The sequence below is a fragment of the Physeter macrocephalus genome, chromosome 2, assembly GCF_002837175.3.
Source record: "Physeter macrocephalus isolate SW-GA chromosome 2, ASM283717v5, whole genome shotgun sequence".
In the NCBI taxonomy this organism is placed as follows: domain Eukaryota; kingdom Metazoa; phylum Chordata; class Mammalia; order Artiodactyla; family Physeteridae; genus Physeter; species Physeter macrocephalus.
In genome coordinates, this window is record NC_041215.1 from 18,867,885 (window position 1) to 18,888,232 (window position 20,348).

Here is a 20,348-nt window from a genome sequence, read left to right on the forward strand (position 1 = left end):
GACACGGGTTCGTGCCCCGGTCCGGGAGGAACCCACATGCCGCGGAGCGGCTGGGCCCGTGAGCCACGGCCGCAGGGCCCGCGCGGCCGGAGCCTGTGCTCCACACCGGGAGAGGCCACAACAGAGGAAAGCCCGCATACCACAAAAAAAAAAAAAAAAAAAAAAGATGCACAGACAAGACATGGAAACAGAACTCATCCAGATAACATCTTTTTAGCTCCAGGATCCAGCCACCTCTGAAGTTACTTATACCCAAGGATTTTTCAGTAATCAAACCAATAAATTCCCTTTATAGTTTACAAAAATGAAAAGCATGAAGACATGTCAAAGACTGGGAAAAGTTATCTGCAATACACACACATATATATAATACACATAATTTACGTGTATTATAACATGTTTTACGTATATGTATGTAACTAGATATAGACAGAGATACACATACATTAAAAAAGGACAAGTAACAACAGGAAACCCTTCAAATAAAAAAGGAACCAAAAATGAGTGAAATGCTTCAACAGGTACGCTCATAAAAGAAGATATCCAGGAGGTTCTCTGGCCTAGTGATTAGTATTCTGAGCTTTCATTGCCATGGCCTGGGTTCAATCCCTGGTCAGGGAACTGAGATTCTGCAAGCCATGTGGCACAGCCAAAAAAAAAAAAAAGGTATCCAAATAGCCAACAAGCACATAAAAAAGTATTCACCATTATTAACATATCAGGTAAATGCAAATTAAAACCAAAAACAAGATATTAGGATATCCTGTGTTGAATGGCTAAATTAGAAAGTGCTGACCAGGTATGTGGAACAATTGGGACTTTCATGCATTGCTTTTAGGAGTACAGGTGGAATCAAACTTTCTGGAAAACTGGAACACCTACCAAAACTAAACATAAAGTCTATCCTATGATTCAGTAATTTCATTCCTATATACATAGCATATACCAAGAGAAATAAGTTCATAAGTCTGCCAAAGGAGCAATTAAAAGGTAAATTAGACGTTATGTTGAGAAAAGAAGCCAAATGCATAACTGTGCATACTGTATTTTAACATTTACATGAAGATCAAGAACAAGCAAACCTAATAAATTATAGTAAAAGCCAAAATTGCAGTTGCCTCTATGGAGCAATTATTGAGAAGGCAGATGAATGACCTTTCTGGAATCCTGGAAATGTTCTGTGTTTATCAGGGTATATACAATGTGAAATTTCATCAAGCTGTACACTTAAGATTAGCACACTTCATACATATTAGTGTATATATGCCTTAACAAAGCAGTAAAAGATGATAAAGGGGAAGTGGTACAGCTATACTTTTTGAGGTAAATGGGAAATAAAACGGAAGGAAAAAGTGTAGCTAAATGTACCTGAAGAAGCATACACCAAATAGCTTTCATCTTCTCAAATAAAAAAGGAGTACACTCTTCCCCATTTGAAGGTGCTAAAAAACTTTCCTCCACTAAAGTGGAATGACACCCTGTCTGATGCTAACTTCAATTATACCTGGTCTTCGTCATTGTCCACAGCTCTTCTTCTTGTCTTGAGATCCCAGGGAACTTGCACAGATGTGTCTTTTCCCCTTGAGCAGAGTGACATGATGGGGCTGGACTATGCAGATGACAACAATCCTGCTCCAAACTGGGGCCAACTCTATACAGTCAGTTGATGTGCCAAAGGGGCTGTAATATCAGCAAAATTACAATGCAAGAACTTGCCAGAAAAAATCCAAGAAGCTGTGTATGGCCATGATGGAGGAATTTATGGAAATGTCTATGGAGCTGCTGCCTCTGAGATAACTGAAGTCACACATTTAATGTTCCATTTTGAGCCAGTACTGATCAGTGGATCCAATAATTAGGAAAATGAGCTGGAAACTGGAGCTTACCAGGACCTATGCATGTGTCTTCCTGTCTCATGGCCCCGCTAAACTCAGAATAATGGCTTCTTCCCTCTGCCTTCCAATTCTCACATAAACTCTTATTTTAGACAACTCTAACCTGGAACTGGGATTAGGAAGTAATTCTGGGAAATGTAGTCCCAGCCATGTCCAAAGTAACACAACATAAGCCAGCCCAACCAACTTCTAGCTTTCCTGTCACAAGATCTCTTTTATAAAAATTCAAAACATTGGGTCCAATTCCCAGTCATGAGCAAGGACAAAGAACAAAATACAAAAATATCATAACAGATGAGACTCTTCTTTCAAAACGTTTGTACTTATTAATTTCCACTGGATTACTTATTAGACAGAAAAAGCTTTTAATAGTAAAAACTGATAATCTTTTAGAAGAAAAAAAAGGGGTGGGGGAATATTGGGTAGGCAATTTCCAGTTTCTGCCATACTAAATCAAAATGAGATTACCATTTATGAAAGAAATTACAAATACCGAAGTGTTGATACCACAATGACTGCATACTTAGAGAACAATGAGAGTTAATTAGAAATTAATATTAAAAAAAAAGACCACTCATGCCTGTAAACAAAAAAATACACTTCAACTCCCTGATGGATCCAAAAAACTCTGTAATGGAAATAACATTTACATCCAAACCAAAACAAAAGCACCTCATAAAACATATGCAGCTACAGCTGAAAGGTATTAGAGGAATTTATCACCTTAAACATTCATCAGAAAATTAAAACTGGAAATCAATGAGCCAGCAGTAGTCCACTTTAAGGATGAGGCACTGATCTTTGCTTCTAGTATGAATTTTCTTAGAACACAGTAAGTGACGTTCATGAAGGTGTTACCACATGATTTACATACACAGGGTTTCTCTTAGTTGTGAGTTCTCAAGTCTTCAAAAAGATGAGCGACAATTTCTTACATTCACAGGGTGTCTCCACAGTGTGAGATCTTGCGTGCTGCCTAAGATCTGAAAAAGCCTCGCAGACGTTTCCTTATTCCTTACTTTATATGTTTCCTCTAGTGTGAGTTTTCAAATGTCTTCGAAAGTAAGCGGGACAAACAAAGGCTTTCCCACATTCCTTACATTCATAGGGCTTCTCACCAGTGTGGCTTCTTACGTGTCTTCGAAAGGATGAAGGACAACTGAATGCTTTCCCGCATTCCAGACATTCAAAGGGTTTCTCTCCAGTGTGCATCCTTGTGTGGACAGTAAGGTATGAAGAATGGCGAAAGGCTTTCCCACATTCCTTACATTCATAGGGTTTCTCCCCAGTATGCGTTCTCATGTGGATCCTAAGGGCTGAGGGGTAAATGAAGGCTTTTCCACATTTCTTACATTCATAAGGTTTCTCTCCAGTGTGAGTTCTTATATGTACCGTAAGGTGGGAGGAACTAATAAAGGCTTTCCCACATTCCTTACATTCATAAGGCTTCTCTCCACTGTGAGTTCTTAAGTGTTCGGTGAGGGATGAGGAACGACTAAAGGCCTTCCCACACTCCTTACATTCGTACTGCACCTTTCCAGTGTGATCTCTCACATGTGCTCTAAAGGACGAGGGACAACTGAAGGCTTTTCCACATTCCTTACATTCGTAGGGTTTCTCTCTACTTTGATTTTTCACATGTGTATTCAGGGAAGTGGGAAGATAGAAGGCTTTTCCACATTCCAGACATTCATAGGGTTTCTCCCCAGTGTGTTTTCTCATATGGATACTTAAGGAGGACGGACAATTGTAGGCTTTCCCACATTCCTTACATTTATAGGGTTTCTCTCCCGTATGTGTTCTGACGTGTACGGTGAGCTTTGAGGACTCACTGAAGGCTTTCCCACACTCTTTACATTCATAAGGCTTCTCTCCAGTATGGATTCTTATATGTATTATAAGGTGAGAAGAGGAACTGAAAGCCTTCCCACACTCCTTACATTCATATGGCTTATCTCCACTGTGAATTCTTTTGTGTTTGGAGAGTGAGGAGGAACAACTAAAGGCTTTCCCACACTCCTTACATTCATAAGGCTTATCTCCACTGTGAATTCTTTTGTGCTCTGTAAGGGATGAAGAACAGCTAAAGGTTTTCCCACATTCCTTGCATTCATAGTTTGTCTTTCCTGTGTGAATCTTCATATGCGCCCTAAAGAATGAAGAACAACTGAAGGCTTTGGTACATTCCTTACATTCATAGGGTTTCTCTTCAGTAGGAGTTTTCATATGCTTCTTAAAACAAGCAAAAAAATGGAAAGCTTTCCCACACTCCTTACACTGATAGGGTTTGCTTCCAGTGTGAGACCTTATGTGATTCTTAAGGGATAAATGATCTGTGAAGGCCTTTTTACACTCCTGGCATTCATAGGCTTTTACTTCAGTAGTTCTCTTGAGTATATTAAGATTTGAGATATGGCTGAAGGTTTGTCTACACTGATTTTCTTCATTATGTTCATAGATGTTCTCCACCATGTGACTTCTTTTAAAAAATAAAAAGCACATTATTAGCAGCAAATAAGTTTTTACTATTTTCAGTGACTACGTCTGTTTTCTGCCCTGTCCAATGATAAGTTGAAAGTTCTCACAGAGGGCTCTACGATAGCCAATATTATCACTGAGTTTTTGGCTTATGGGGTTTTTCTGATGGTTGCTTACAAATGAATTGTGTCAAACATGGAAGAGCTCGGTCTCATTTGTAGAAAAAATATCTTATGAAAATTCCATATGAAATCACAATTTTTGACCAAGTTTTATATACATGTTTTTTAAATTTCGTGACATTTTAAGATTCTCTCCTGAGACACTACTTTCTCTTATATGAATGGCACTCACCTCAAATGTCTCTCATGGTTTTTGTTCTGATAATCAAAACCGTGGTATTCCCAGCTTTTGTGTAAAATGGACAACGAGGAAGCACTCCTTTTGAATCTTACTACATTCTGTTCACTGGATATTTTTTCTCCATAAATATCTTGTGAAGCGACTAATTCATTAGTTTTAAGTTGAGTCTCAAAACCTGCAACAAAAAAATAAAGGCATCATGAGAGAAGGACTTCTGTCAGTGTGGCTGGTTCAGGACTTTCCCAATAAGCACAGGGTCAAAATGGCAAAGTAACTAAGAAATAACCCCATGAAGATTGAGACTGATGGTAACATAAATAGGGTATTCCTAGGGGAGCAAAACAAAAAAGAACTGGGTAAAACGCACATGACCGAATACTACATTACAAAGAGGAAATATGGGCTTTCCCAAGAACAAGGAAAGTGTGAGAGGACTGATGAAAAGTCAAAATAGTAATCGAAGGTATCTGTGGAAGATCAGCTTCCTCAGACATGGCAAAGTTTCACTTTGCTTTTATTTGATTTTTCCAAATGTAATATCCTCCAACCAAGTCAGTTTCTCCCAAGGATTCTTGCCTTCCTGATGCTCCCCCTGGGTGGGTCCTCTCTCTGCTATCTCCAGGTCCTCCTCTTGTTTCCACTGGGAGATCAGATAGGGTGTGTGTAGTGGATACCCTGCTCATGAGGAAAGGTATATCATGAGGGAAAACAATGAGGAAACATAACCATTTCCATGAGACAGGGAAAAAACTTTGCTCTTCTGTTACTCTAAAGCAAGTAGGAGTTAAATTGCAACAAAATGTTGAATTTCTTTTTTTAAGGTGGGAGGAGGTGGTGTGATGTCTAGAACTGATCTGACATTCACACCTAAACCTCAGTATTATTAGAAACTGGTCCAATATTCACAGGCAGGACATACTGTTCTCCTGTTGAAGATAAATAATCTCAGAATACCAATCTCACACAAGGTTACTCTGAGACCATGATAAGATGAAACAAAATAAGGCTACTTCATAATTTAGCCTAGGGACAGACAAAAAAAGTCACTGTGCCATCCACAAAATACTAATAGAATTTCCCCTGCATCCAGATTTCTGTCAGCATCCAATCTAAAGTGAACACCTATGGACTGGGTTGAATGGTGCCCCTCAAAAATTCATGTCCATATATACACTACTATGTATAAAATAGACAACTAATGAGAACCTACTGTATAGCACAGGGAATTCTACTCAATGATCTGTGGTGACCTAAATGGGAAGGAAATCTATAAAAGAGTGGAAATATGTATATGTATAACTGACTCACTTTGCTGTACAGCAGAAAGTAACACAACATTGTAAAGCAACTATACTACAATAAAAATAAATAAATAAATAAATGAATGACAGCATAATATTAAAAAAAAATTCATGTCCAAACAGATCAATGGAACAGAATAGAGAGTCCATAAATAAACCCATATAAATATAGTCAACTTATCTTTGACAAAGGTGCAAAGGCAATACAATGGAGAAAAATATAGTCTTTCCAACAAACGGTGCTAAAACAACTACTAGACATCAACATACATTAAAAAAAAAAAGAATCTTGACACAGACCTTACACTCTTGCAAAAATTAACTCAAAATACAGGGGGAGGCATCCAAAGCTTCAGGACAACTTGGGGCCCCATCAATAGGGAGTAAAAAATTAGCTCAAAATAGATCACAGATCTAAATGTAAAACGTAAAACTATAGAACTCCTAGAAGATAACATAGGAAAAGATGTAGGTGACCTAAGATTTGGCGATGACTTGTTAGATAGGTGAAAATTAATCAGGGGAAACTTCACTAAAATGGAGTTGAGAGGCTGGAAGGGGAAGCTTTCATGCAGTTCCACAGGACATCAATTATAGGAAGAGGGCTTCCCTGGTGGCACAGTGGTTAAGAATCCACCTCCCAATGCAGGGGTCACCAGTTAGAGCCCTGGTCCGGGATGATCCCACTTGCCGTGAAGCAACTAAGCCCATGCGCCACAACTACTGAGCCTGCACTCTAGAGCCCGCGAACCACAACTACTGAGCCCACGTGCCACAACTACTGAAGTCCATGTGCCACAACTACTGAAGTCCACGTGCCTAGAGCCCATGCTCCACAACAAGAAGCCACCAAAATGAGAAGCCCGCGCACCGCAACGAAGAGTAGCCCCTGCTCGCTGCAACTAGAGAAAGCCCGCGCACAGCAATAAAGACTCAATGCAGCCAAAAATAAATAAATAAATTTATAAAAAAACAAATTACAGGAAGAATTGTCAATTACAGACTCTAACAAAAGAATCATCAACAAGAATCAACAGTTATAATCCTGACAGGAAAAGATGTACATTGCATCCCCTATAAGAAATAAACTACCCCAGCAACTAAGCCAATATGAAACCATCATCACCCTGAACTCTCATTTTTCTCCAATAGACTTTCATCCAAAACAACCTCTCCCAATTTCCTCCTTTTTCTCTATAAAATTATGTTCTTCTCCCTTGTTTTTTGGAATTGGCTATGGCTTTTGTTATAGCTTTCTTGTCCTAAAGTGCAATTCCTCTTCTATGCCCAAATAAACCATTTTTGTTGGTAAAATAACTATCTTATTTTTAAGGTCAACAGATAATGACCTGAAAGACACAATTCATGAAAGAAACAACTGACAAGTTGGACTTCATTAAAATTAAAAACTTTTGCTCTGAGAAAAAACTGCCAAGAGAATAAAAAGCCACAGGCTAGAAGAAATTATCTGCAAAAAACATATCTGATAAAGAAGTGTTATCCAAAATATAAACAGAATTCTTAAAACTCAACAATAAAGAAAACAAACAACCCGATTAAAAAAATGGGCCAAAAACCTTAACAGATACCTCATCAAGGAAGATACACAGATGGCAAATAAGCATATGAAAAGATGTTCCACATAATATGTCATCAGGAAAATGCAAATCAAAACAATGAGATACCACTATACACCTATAAGAATGGCCAAAATCCGGAACACTGACAACAAAGAATTTTGAGAATGTGGAGCTGGTGGGAATGCAAAATGGTACAGCCACTTTGGAATACAGCTTGGCAGTTTCTTACAAAACCAAACATACTCTTAACCATACAGACAGGCAATTGCACTCCCTGGAATTTACCCAAAGGAGTTAAAAACATGTCTACACAAAAACCTGCATGTGGATGTTTACAGCAGCTTTATTCATAATTGCCAAAACTTGGAAGCAATCAAAGTGTTCTTCAGTGGGTGAATGGATAAACAGACTGTGGTACATCCAGACAATAAAATATTAATCAGCACTAAAAAGAAATGAGCTATCTAGCCATGAAAAGAGGTGGAAAAACCTTAAATGCATATTACTAAGTGAAAGAAGCCAGTCTGAAAAGGCTATATATATACTGTGTGATTCCAACTACATGACATTCTGGAAAAGGCAAAACTATGGAGACAGTAAAAAGATAAGTGGTTGCCAGGAGTTGTGGGGAAGGAGAGATAAATTGGGGTGGAGGGGATACAGGATTTTTAAGGGTACTGAAGCTACTTTATGATACTATAATGGTGCATATGTCATTATATATTTGTCCAAACCTTAAAATGTACAACACCAAAAGTGAACACTAATATAAACTCTGGACTTAGGGTGATAATGATGTGTCAGTGTAGGTTCATCAACTGTAACAAATATACCACTCTGGTAGGAAGGCTGTGAGTGTATGGGGACAGGGGGTATATGGGAAATATCTATCTGTACCTGTCACTCAATTTTGCTGTGAACCTATAAACTGCTCTAAGAAAAATAAAGTGTACTGAGAAAAAAATCCCTGTCCTCCCAGAATTTCAGAATGTTAATTTGGAAATAGGGTCTTTGCAGATATAATCAAGTTAAGATAAGTTATACTGGATTAGTGTAGGCCCTAAATGCAATGACTGGCTTCCTTACAAGGACAGAAAGACTTAGAGACAGAGGACAAAGGCCGTGTGAAGATGGAGGCAGAGATCAGAGTGATGCAGCTGCAAGTCAAGGATTGTTGGCAACCACCAACAGCTAGGAAGGGGACAAGGAGGGATTTTTCCTGAGCCTTCAGAAGAAACATGACACCCTGATTTCAGACTTCCAACCTCCAGAAATTTAAAAGAATAAGGTTCTGTTGTTCTTAGCCACCCAGTTTGTGGTAGTTTGTTATGAAAGGCCTAGGAAACCAATACAGCCTGCTTCCATAGACCTACCCCCAAGTCATTCAACCTAAGTACACAAATCCCATAATATTTACTTTCTAACACCTTCTTTCTGAGACACGCCATGGCTCCTCATGGCATGTGTTCTCCCTCACTGCTCCAAGTAATAAACCCAACTTGCTTAACTGGTGGTCTCTGGTTACAGGGCATTAACAGCAGTAAAAGTCTCAAAAGGTCCCAAACCACCAATTTTCCCCCTGTGCCCCAAAGTGACGCCTGAAGTCTGTGCCCACAATTTCTACACTTACTAAGCCTTGAGGCTTCCAACCACAAGAAAAAGAGAAATTCAGTTCAATACACGTTTATTTTCTTTCTTTTTTAATGTTAATTTCATATTTATCTTCTTGCCCATTACACCTAAGCATTTTGAATACAGTGACATCTTGTTTTTTATAGTATACATTCAAAAGGGTTTGATATAGAGTTCACCCTCAAAAAAATGCTTAATGAATGAAAGAATGATTGAATGAAGAAAAATAAGACCAACAGCATCTTTATAACACTGGATTAAATGAAAACTCTGCATTCAGTGCCAGTGTCAGAATGGATAAGGAGATTTACACTGATTCTTTTTTTGTTGTTGTTTTATACTGGTAGAATATTTTAACAATATGCATTGTTATTGTTTATTTTCATGGTGAAGCCACTAGACTGTAAGTTCCTTGGGGTCAGTGACCATGTCTGTCTTATTTACCAATTTATTCCAATTCCTCAACCCAAATCCTAGAACAAAGTCAATTAGTAAGATTAAACTGTTTTCTAAACGACTAAATGAAGGAATGTTGCCATCCTTACCTAATGAGGCCAGGTTCTGTAAGTTTTCCAGCATCACATCTCTGTAGAGGTTTCTCTGAGCAAGATCTAGTAAAGCCCACTCCTCCTGGGTAAAGTCCACAGCCACATCCTCAAAGACCACTGGTTCCTAAAACATTCCACATATTTTGTTCAGAAAAGTGCCAACTCCCCCAATGTGTGCAGGAGGATGAATGAGCCTGGAAATACTGAGGAACTGAGAATCAATTCATAGGAAGTTCAGAAGATTCTATTCTCTCAACATCTACCCTAGGATTCAGTCATCAGATCTTCTTCGTTCTACGTAAGCATCCTGACTGATCAAATTTTCTCACAGATTTAACAACACTTTTGAAACAATAAATTTATCTTTCCACAGTTTGATGGTGACCAATTCCAGTCTTACAATAATCCAAAACATCCAGAGGTTATAGCAGAAATGAGAGAAATGCTCTAGAAATGAAATAACAATTTCCACATTGAAACCAGCAAACATTCCTTGTTACAGAAACAATTTCACTGCTTCCTTATATCCCACCACAGCAACCAGCACAACACAAAACACTGGGTCAAATCTGGATGAGGTTTTAATGAATAAAAACACACTGAGGGACAGAGAGCTTTTCTTTTTCTTTTTTTTCTTTCCCCACAAACCTGGGGCCCAGGAGTCTGCAAGAAGCACAACATTCAACCCAGGCCCACAGCCGGCCACATTTTCTTGCACTCAAAACCAGGGGGCTGTAAATTTTACAACATGAGCTAAATTCAGCCTATCATCTATTTATGTAAGTAAAGTTTTACTGGAACACAATAAAACATTTGTTTATACATTGTATATGGCTGCTTTCACACTAAAATGGCAGAACTGAGTAAAACAGAAACTCTATGGCCTTCAAAGTCTAAAATGCTTACTTACTATATGGCCCAACGCAGGAACAGGCTGCTGACCCCTGCTCTAAACAATTAGGAGATCGATGGCCTGGTGGAACTGAAATATTCTCTTGGAGAATTATTAGCTCTTACTTACCTGTGTCATATTTTTCTGTAACACAGCAGCTGTTCTTTCTTCCTCCATGTTCCCTTCATGAAGAAAGACAGAGTATTGAGAAGTTAGAGCTGAGGCAGGAGAAAGAAGGCACGATAATCTGGGTCTCCCCACAATTTCCATAATCAAGACTGTGGATTTTGCAGCACATCTGTTAGGAGTGATCACTCCCCTCACAACACACACACACACACACACACACACAGACATGCATAGCCCTAAGACACCCAAGCAAACACACATCAATCTTGTAAGAAAATAGAGGGGGGAAGAAAAAGAAGTTAAAGCAATCTTATCTCCTCTAGAGCTATAAAACAGTCCTCTGGTTCTTGTAGATCATACAAAAAACAGGTTAAGAGTGCCATTTTGTAAGCAAGTTAACTGTAGTCTAAAAAAATTTAGCTGTCAATTTGACCATAATAATGAAAACATAAAAAAAAAAATCAGAGAACACCTTCAATAGTAAGAATATACACACCATCTCAAATCCAGGAAAGTGTGACCTGTATGCCAGACTTCTGGGGGTTCCACTCCCAATATTTATTTCTGTACCGCTTGGCAGGCTAACATGTATTACTGCTCAGCCCCTGACTACTAGACCCTCTCCCACAAGGGCTGCAAGGTCCCCAAAACCTGGTTTTTGGGAAAGAGCATCAACTGACTGAATTCCACATGCAGGTGGCAGAGAAGACTTCTCCTACTCAGTTCTGCAGGAATTGTACAGGAGGTACAGCAGCAGCAGAACAAGAACACTCGGAGTGAAGTTAGCAGTGTGTCATCTCTCACAGTGATACCTGTAGCACTACTGTACAAATTTCAAATAACGAAAATGCAACAGTTTCTTCCACTGCCGTGGATGAAGTATGTATTTTAAAGCCAATACAAACTGTAACATTCTTTACTAACATGTTCCATTTGAGCAACCAAGATATGAGAATGACTTGGCAAAGAGATGCCCATACCTCTGCAAAAAGATTATTCATAGAAACTCTGCAAATCAGATACTATCACAACCAGTTTATAGTTGAAGAATCTTGGAGTCACTTAACTATGTGCTCAATGCTACCCAATTAGAAAGCTGCTGAGGAGCTGTGTGTATGCAGGTGTATTTACCTTCAAAGCCTAAATGCCCAATGAGTGTATTTCTGAACATATACCTTACAATTTGTCAGTGAGGCCCTTATGCCCTAACATTACCAGGGTCTGGCCTAGAACCCTGCTGGGCACACTATGGAGAGTAGACAAATGAAGTATTCTATTCAAGTGTTTTATCTTTGAGCTCCTTCTCTTGACTAAGCCCTACGTCTTCAGCAAGGATGCTTCCCTTAAGGCCCTTACCTCCTGCTCCTTCATCTCATATGTATTTAGGTAATATTCACCCTGTCCTACTACATGCAGTCACAGGAGACACGCAATGAACAAAACAGAAAAATCCTAAAGTGCCTGGGTCTTATAATCATTTGAAGGAGGACCACTAAATTAACAAAATATTATCAGGTGGTGATATATGCTATATAAAAATGCATCACATTATAGGGATAAGGAGGTACACACATCTTTATCTTTAGCAAATCAGGACTACTTATGTGACAGGGTAGAAGCAGGAAATTAAAATAACTGTTTCAGATAACACTAGAAATCCACGGCTGGTGTGGTACATATATTTATATACAACTGACCCTTGAACAATTGCAGGGGTTGGGGCACCAACCCTCCGGCAGTGGAAAATTTGAGTATAACTCATAGTCAGCCCTCAGTATCCAAGGATTCAACCAACCACTGATCCTGTAGTATTGTAGTATTTAGTACCGAAAAATATCTGCATATGAGTGGACGCGTGCATTTCAAACCCATGTTGCTCAAGAGTTGATTGTATTTACAAATATCATCAATTCCTATAGAAGAAAAATCAGTATCAATGGGTTAACCATTGACTTATAAGGGCATAAAAAGAACAACATAAAGGTTTAGAAAAAAAATGAGTATATGACAAAATTAACAATATTTTTAAAAACTTAAACAGAATCAGAAAAGCTAAAATGGCAATACTACCCAAAGCAATCTACAGATTTAATGCCATCCCTATCTAATTACCCATGACATTACAGAACTAGAATAAATAATCCTAAAATTTATATGGAACTATAAAATACCCAGAATTGCCAAAGCAATCCTGAGGAAAAAGAACAAAGCGAAAGGCATAACCCTCCTAGGCTTCAGACAATACTACAAAGCTACAGTAATCAAAACAGTGTGGTATTGGCACAAAAACAGACTGTACAGATCAAAGGAACAGAACAGAGAGCCCAGAAATAAAACCACACACCTACAGTCAATTAATCTTCAACAAAGGAGGCAAGAATACACAATGGGAAAAAGACAGTCTCTTCAGCAAGTGTAGCTGGTAAAGTTGGACAGCTGCATGTAAATCAATGAAATCAGAACACAACCTCACCTGTGGAGAAAAGGGAACCCTCCTACACTGTTGGTGGGAATGTAAATTGGTACAGCCACTATGGAGAACAGTATGGAGGTTCCTTAGAAAACTAAGTATAGAACTACCATATGATCCAGCAATCCCACTCCTGGGCATATATCTGAAGAAAACCATAATTCAAAAAGATACATGTACCCCAAAGTTCACTGCAGCACTATTTACAATAGCCAAGACGTGGAAGCAACCTAAATGTCCATCAACAGAGGAGTGGATGAAGAAGATGTAGTACCTATATACAGTAGAATATTAATCAGCCATAAAAAAGAATGAAATAATGCCATTTGCAGCAACATGGATGGACCTAGAGACTGTCATACTGAGTGAAGTAAGTCAGACAGAGAAAGACAAATATCATATGATAATGCTTATACATGGAATCTAAAAAAAGGTACAAATGAACTTATTTACAAAACAGAAATAGAGTCACAGATGTATAAAACAAACTTATGGTTACCAAGGGGGCAAGGAGGGAGAGGGATAAAGTGGGATATTGGAACTGACATATACACACTACTATATATAAAATAGATAACTAATAAGGGCCTACTGTATAGCACAGGAACTCTACTCAGTACTCTCTAATGACCTATATGGGAAAAGACGCTAAAAAAGAGTAGATATATGTATTTGTATAACTGACTCACTTTGCTGTACACCTGAAACTAACACAAAATTGTAAATCAGCTATACTCCAATAAAAATTTTTAAAAAAAGAACACACCCTCTCACCATACACAAAAACAAACTGAAAATGGCTTAAAGACTTAAACATAAGATGTGACACCATGAAACTCCTAGAAGAGATCATAGGCAAAGCATTTTCCAACATAAATTGTACAAATGTTTTCTTAGGTCAGTCTCCCAAGGCAACAGAAATAAAAACAAAAGTAAATGGGACCTAATCAAACTTACAAGCTTTTGCACAGCAAAGGAAACCATAAACAAAATGAAAAGACAACCTATGGAATGGGAGAAAATATTTACAAATAATGCAACCAGCAAGGCTTAATTTCAAAAATACACAAACAGCTCATACAACTCAACAAAAAAAAAACAAACAACCCAATCAAAAAATGGGCAGAAGGACTTCCCTGGCAGTCCAGTGGTTAAGACTCCACCACGCTTCCAATGCAGGAGGCACGGTTTGATCCCTGATCGGAGAACTAAGATCCCACATGCCACACAGCCAAAAAAAAAAAAAAACGGCAGAAGACCTGAATAGACATCTCTCCAAAGACATACAGATGGCAAATAGGCACATGAAAAGATGCTCAACAATGCTGTTAGAGAAATGCAAATCAAAACTATAATGAGGTACCCCACCTCACACTTGTCAGAATGGCCACCATTAAAAAGTCTACAGATAACAAGCACTGGAGAGGGTGTGGAGAAAAGGGAACCCTCCTACACTTAGTGGGAATGTAAGTTGGTGCAGCCACTATGGAAAACAGTATGGAGGTTCCTCAAAAAACTAAAAATAGAATTAACATATGACACAGCAATCCCACTCCTGGGCATATACCCAGAGAAAACTATAACTCAAAAAGATACATGCACCCCTATGTTCAAAGCAGCACTATTCACAATAGCCAAGACATGGAAACAATCTAAATGTCCATGAACAGATGAATGGATAAAGAAGATGTGGTACATATATACAATGGAATACTACTCAGCCATAAAAAAGAGAAGGGAATAATGCTATCTGCAGCAACTTGGATGCAACTAGAAATTATCATACTAAGTAAAGTAAGTCAGAAAGAGAAAGACAAATACCATATGATATTACTTATATGTGGATCTAAAATATGGCACAAATGAAACTATCTACAAAACAGAAACAGACTCACAGATATAGAGAAGAGATTTGTGTTTACCAAGGGGGAGAGAGGGTGGGAGAGGGATAGACTAGGCGTTTGGGGTTAGCAGATGCAAACTATTACATATAGAATGGATAAACCACAAGATCCTATTGTATAGCACAGAGAACTATATTCAATATCCTGGGATAAACCATAATGGAAAAGAATATAAAAAAAGAATGTATATATGTGCATAACTGAGTCACTTTGCTGTACAGCAGAAATTAACACAACATTGTAAATCAACTATACTTCAATTAAAAAAAAATAAAGTGAAAAAAAATGTTTAAAAAATTAAAAAATATAGGGACTTCCCTGGAGGTCCAGTGGTTAAGACTCTGCGCTTCCAACGCAGGGGGCACGGGTTCGATCCCTGGTCAGGGAGCTAAGATCCCGCATGCTGCAGGACCAAAAAAATAAAACAAAATAAAATAAATAAATGAATATAAACACAAAACCTGTTTACATCCAGTCATTAAAGAAAAAAAAATTAGCAGTTTAGAGCATACCTACAAAGGAAACAGAAGTTGCAGATTGTTTTATAGACAGGTTCAGCAAGTAAGTAAAGGATTCATAATTCCATTTTTTGGGGGGGTGGGGGGGTGCTGTTTTCCTGTGTATTTCCAAGACCAGAAAAGTACTCAAAACTCAAATATATGTGTATATACACACACACACATAAATATATGAAAGATCTCATTCATATACACAAGGGCAAAATATTAGTACAGTCCAGAAATGAATAATGAAGATAATAATCACAAACTAAGTTCATTTCCTCCTAGGAATGAAGTGTGGTTAAAATGATTAACATAATTAAAATGATTAATATAATTCACATTAATAGAAAAAGATCATATGACTCATCCCCTTCGATACAAAATAGTGACTGATCTCTATCAACATGCATTGATGATAATAATTTAACCCACTAGGACCAGAGGGAAATAGGCTTTAATTAGAAAAAATATATATTATTTACAAACACCTACAGCAAACATCCTACTTAATGGTGAAATGGCAGAATAATTCCCTCTGGGATCAGGAACAAGACAAGGATGCAACTTAAATGCTATTCTACATTGAACTGAAAGTCCTGGCAAACGCACTAAATAAATAAAAGAATATAAGGTACAAAGAATAAAAAAGAAAACGCTGAAACTGACATATGATCACACTTTCGGTGCGAAATTCAAAAAGAATCTACAGATAAATGACTAACATTTAGAGCTGCAAGTGGCAAGGGGGGTTAAAAAGATACTAAGTAATCAGTTCACTTTTATGCAGCTGAATATAATGTAGCAAACTGATGCCCACAGGAAGAGAAAAAAAAAATCACAGGTTAAAAATAATATCTCTCGCACGAGGAAGGGAGACGTGGGGACGGAGTTAGGCAAATGTCACCCCATTCTCACAGAACAAGCTGAAATCCACAGACCTGCGCAGAGACGAGGTTGAGACTCTCGTCCCCGTGACCCGAATGGCAGGGATGCTTTTCCTTTCTGGAAAGAGAGCAGAGGATGATTTTGGAGGCCGATTAAATACGAGGATGGCTCTCCAACTCTCGCCAGCAGCAGACTCACCGCGACTGCTGGACCCTCACAGAGTTCCTGATTCAGTGAGTTTGGTACCAGCCGCGGCTGCTGGAGGCCCTGGGCGCGGGTGTCCCAGCGTGGAGCGGTGGGCACAGCCCAAGCGGCCGCCTTTTGGCCTCTGACCCCAAGGCCAAGCTCTCTACCTCCCGCGCACCAGACTTGGGGCGTGCTGGCCTGAACCAGGTAGGACGCGGACCGAGGCAAATATTCGCATCAGATTTAGACGGGGCTGCAAGGGGACATGGCCGCCGACTTGCGCACGCGCAGAAGTGCACGGCTGCTTCCGGTTTCTGCGCCACGCACAGCGTCAGGGGCCGGGCCTCGGGAGCTGGGAAATTTGGGTTAGGAGCGTCGGTGGCAGATACCAGCCGCAAGTGGAGGAGAAGTGCTAGTTTCCTTCCACGGAGAGAAGCGACTGGGTCTTGGGGCTGGGTCAACCTAGGACTTGGGGTTGGAGAGGGCCTGGAGCGGGACCAGGCTATGGGCGGGGCTTGGTTGACTAGGCCTGTGGGGCGGAGATGGGGCGCGTCTTAGTTGAATATTCCAAAGAGCTGAGTTTAGGGTGGGATCAGGTCGAGGGGTGGGACTGTAGCAAGAGGAGGTCCCACAGACAGTCTGGTGATTTGGGGCACTTTGAGACAAGACGATGTCCTCATCCCTGGGGACCACTGTAGCAGGTTAACTAGCCAGTAAGGCAGAAATGGCAAGCCAAGGCCGGTCTCCGAAGCACAGTTAGGGGAGGCATCTTTGTCCACAGCCAGCACGCCTCTGCTGTGACCCAGTCAGATCTGCTGTGAAGGACAGCATCATTCTAGCTGCTCCCCAGAGGGATATTGAGACCCCCCCCCAACCCTTGGGCTGACCCAACTAAAACACTGCTTAAAGTAACTAAAGTCAAGGAAGTTTATATCCCTGCCTCCCTAGGAGCCCAAAGGAGGTGGCTTACCCTACTAAAAGAATGCTCCAAACCACGAGATGGGCGTTGGGGCCTGCTTAAGGGAGCTTCTCACCAGGAGGACAACTAGAGAGGAGGTAGGAGCCCAAACTCTTGGGAAGATGAGAAGTGATGGAGTGGAGGGTCCTGGAAAAAAAGGTCTGGTGCCCTCTACTGGAGAAAAACAATGCAGCACGGTGTCCCACAATAGGAATACTGTGTAGAAACTGAGATCCTTTATCCTCTGCTTTGCCAGTGACCATCCAAAAAGTAACAAAAGACAAAAAGGGCAAAAGGAGAAGGCCAAAAAAAGAGGGGCTGATTCTCTCTTGAAGGAGGAAATACACATCATCTCTCTCCTTAAGGACCTCCCCCCAAGAAGCACTCCCCCTTCACCCCAGGAAGTGAATGAATTGGGAGGAGGATGAGTTAAATGGGCAATTACCTGCTTAACTATTAAAATTGGCCCAGTTTTGCTAAGAGATGCTTCTGTCCTGGTTTTTCCTCCCAGACTCTCCCTTTTCCCATTATTGGAATGGACCTCCTCCGTCAACCTCATGAAACAAGCCTAAAGCTTTTGCTATGGTGGGTGTCACCTGGTGGGAACCAGTTAACTTTCTCCTACCCATGTGGGTGACCAATATGCCACAGTACTGGCTAAGGACAGGCGCTGAAGGATTATGGCCTGTCATAGCTGACTTACTGAAAGAAGGGGTACTGATTCCTACCATGTCACCTTTCAGTTCCCTGGTGTGGCCTGAGCCAGTATGAATATATGGAGGCTGCCTACAGACTATAGAGGGTTAAACAAGACTACTCCCTTCATTATAACATCCCTACCAAATATCATCACCTTAATGGATGACATTCAAAATAACATGGGTAAATGGTTTGAAGTTATAGATTTAGCTAAACGCATTCTATTCAGTAGAAGTTTCACAGGAGAGAGAGACAGCCTCACCTACTGCCCATGTACTTTATCCGTTGCTCCACTAAAGGCAAAATGGAACAAACACGAACCTGTTCTGGAGACCCAGGAAGTGGAACTAAGAACCTTGGACTTGGGAATTTCCTGGCGGTCCAGTGGTTAGGACTCCACGCTCTCACTGCTGAGGGCCAGGATTCAATCCCTGGTCTGGGAACTAAAATCTCACAGGCTGTGTGGCACAACCAAAACAAACAAACAAACAAACAAACAAAAAAACCAAAACCTTGTATTTTTTTTGCTGTTCAATATCTGTATTTATTTATTTTTTTATTTATTTATTATATAAACTGATCTTTTTTTAACTTTTTATTTTATATTGGAGTATAGCCAATAACAATATTGTGGTAGTTTCAGGTACACAGCAAAGCAACTCAACCATACATATACATGTATCCATTCTCCCCCAGACTCCCCTCCCATCCAGGCTGACACATAACATTGAGCAGAGTTCCCTGTGCTATACAGTAGATCCTTGTTGGTTATCCTTTTTACTTTTATTTATTTATTTATTTATTTTGTGGTACGCGGGCCTCTCACTGTTGTGGCCTCTCCAGTTGCGGAGCACAGGCTCTGGACGTGCAGGCTCAGCGGCCATGGCTTATGGGCCCAGCCGCTCCGCGGCATGTGGGATCTTCCCGGACCGGGGCACGAACCCGTGTACCCTGCATCGACAGGCGGATTCTCAACCACTGCGCCACCAGGGAAGCCCCAAATGACCACCAACTTTAACCCCTAATCTGTGACTGGGCCTCTTCCCTGTAGTCGAAGAGCCAAATCTAGACACAGCTAAGCAGTTTTATATTCTGAAGGTGGCAGAGCAGAAAGACTCTTACACCATCAGAACCCAGGAGGCAATGAGACACTCTCATGACAGGCCTCCCATCCTCTCATGTTCTGGGAGGATCACAGGGCCAACACCCAGATTCACCACAGGTCAAATCTTTGCCTGCATAGTCTATGTGGATAGAGGCAAAGTCTCATGGGCACCATTTCTCCACACCTCTAGCCCCCAATCTTTCATGTATCTAGCTAAGAATTCTTTTTAGGTACTGGTAGGCAACATAGTGCCCCTTGCCAAAATTACCCATGTCCTAATCATGTCAACATCCACAGCCAATCTTTCATGTATCTAGCTAAGAATTCTTTTTAGGTACTGGTAGGCAGAATAGTGCCCCTTGCCAAAATTACCCATGTCCTAATCCACAGAACCTATGAATGTTACTTTATATGGCAAAAGGGACTTTGCAGGTATGACTAAATTAAGGCTTTTGAGATGGAGAGATTACCATGGGTTACCCAGGTGGACCCACCGTAGTCACAGGGATCCTTGTAAGTGCAAGAGGGAGGCAGGAGTCAGAGAAGGAGGTGTGAGGATGGAAGCAGAGGTCAGAGTGATATGGAACCATGACCCAGGGAGTGGAGGCAATCTCTAGAAGCTGGAAAGACAAGGAAATGAATTCTTCCCTCCAGCCTCTGGAAGAAATACAGCCCTGTGGACCCCCTGATTTTAGCCCAGTGAGACCCAATTCAGATGCCTGACCCCTACAGCTGTAAGATAAAATACTTGCGTTGTTTTAAGATACTAAGTTTCTGGTAACCTGTGATAAAAAGAAATGTTCACATATTGAGGTCTGGG

The 20,348-nt window shown here is 40.2% G+C and overlaps 1 protein-coding gene across 7 annotated transcripts; it reads right to left on the reverse strand.

The window, feature by feature from the left end:
• Positions 1–122: 122 nt before the first annotated feature.
• On the reverse strand, positions 123–17,038 carry ZNF699 (zinc finger protein 699). Of its 7 annotated transcripts, none has more exons than XM_055081099.1 (7): positions 16,779–17,038; positions 16,634–16,697; positions 12,646–15,595; positions 10,819–10,871; positions 9,795–9,921; positions 4,728–4,911; positions 123–4,374 (listed from the first exon to the last, which is right to left on the reverse strand). In XM_055081099.1, exons 3-7 carry the CDS (start codon positions 12,677–12,679, stop codon positions 2,916–2,918), a joined length of 1,857 nt encoding a protein of 618 aa, XP_054937074.1. In that variant the 5' UTR covers positions 12,680–15,595; positions 16,634–16,697; positions 16,779–17,038; the 3' UTR covers positions 123–2,915. The 7 variants fall into 7 exon arrangements, with proteins under 7 accessions (XP_054937074.1, XP_054937083.1, XP_007104394.1 ...); XM_055081108.1 differs by having other exon boundaries at positions 12,516–15,595; XM_007104332.4 differs by lacking the exon at positions 12,646–15,595.
• Positions 17,039–20,348: the final 3,310 nt, after the last annotated feature.

Excerpts from the sequence above, each read along its gene's own strand:
- ZNF699 (XM_007104328.4), bottom strand. The coding sequence starts at position 11,079 with ATGTGTGTTTGCTTGGGTGTCTTAGGGCTATGCATGTCTGTGTGTGTG. Across the intron at positions 9,922-10,818 it reads TACAGAAAAATATGACACAG|GAACCAGTGGTCTTTGAGGA; the intron begins GTAAGTAAGAGC and ends GGAATGTTTTAG. Across the intron at positions 4,375-4,727 it reads AACCATGAGAGACATTTGAG|AAGTCACATGGTGGAGAACA; the intron begins GTGAGTGCCATT and ends ATTTTTTAAAAG.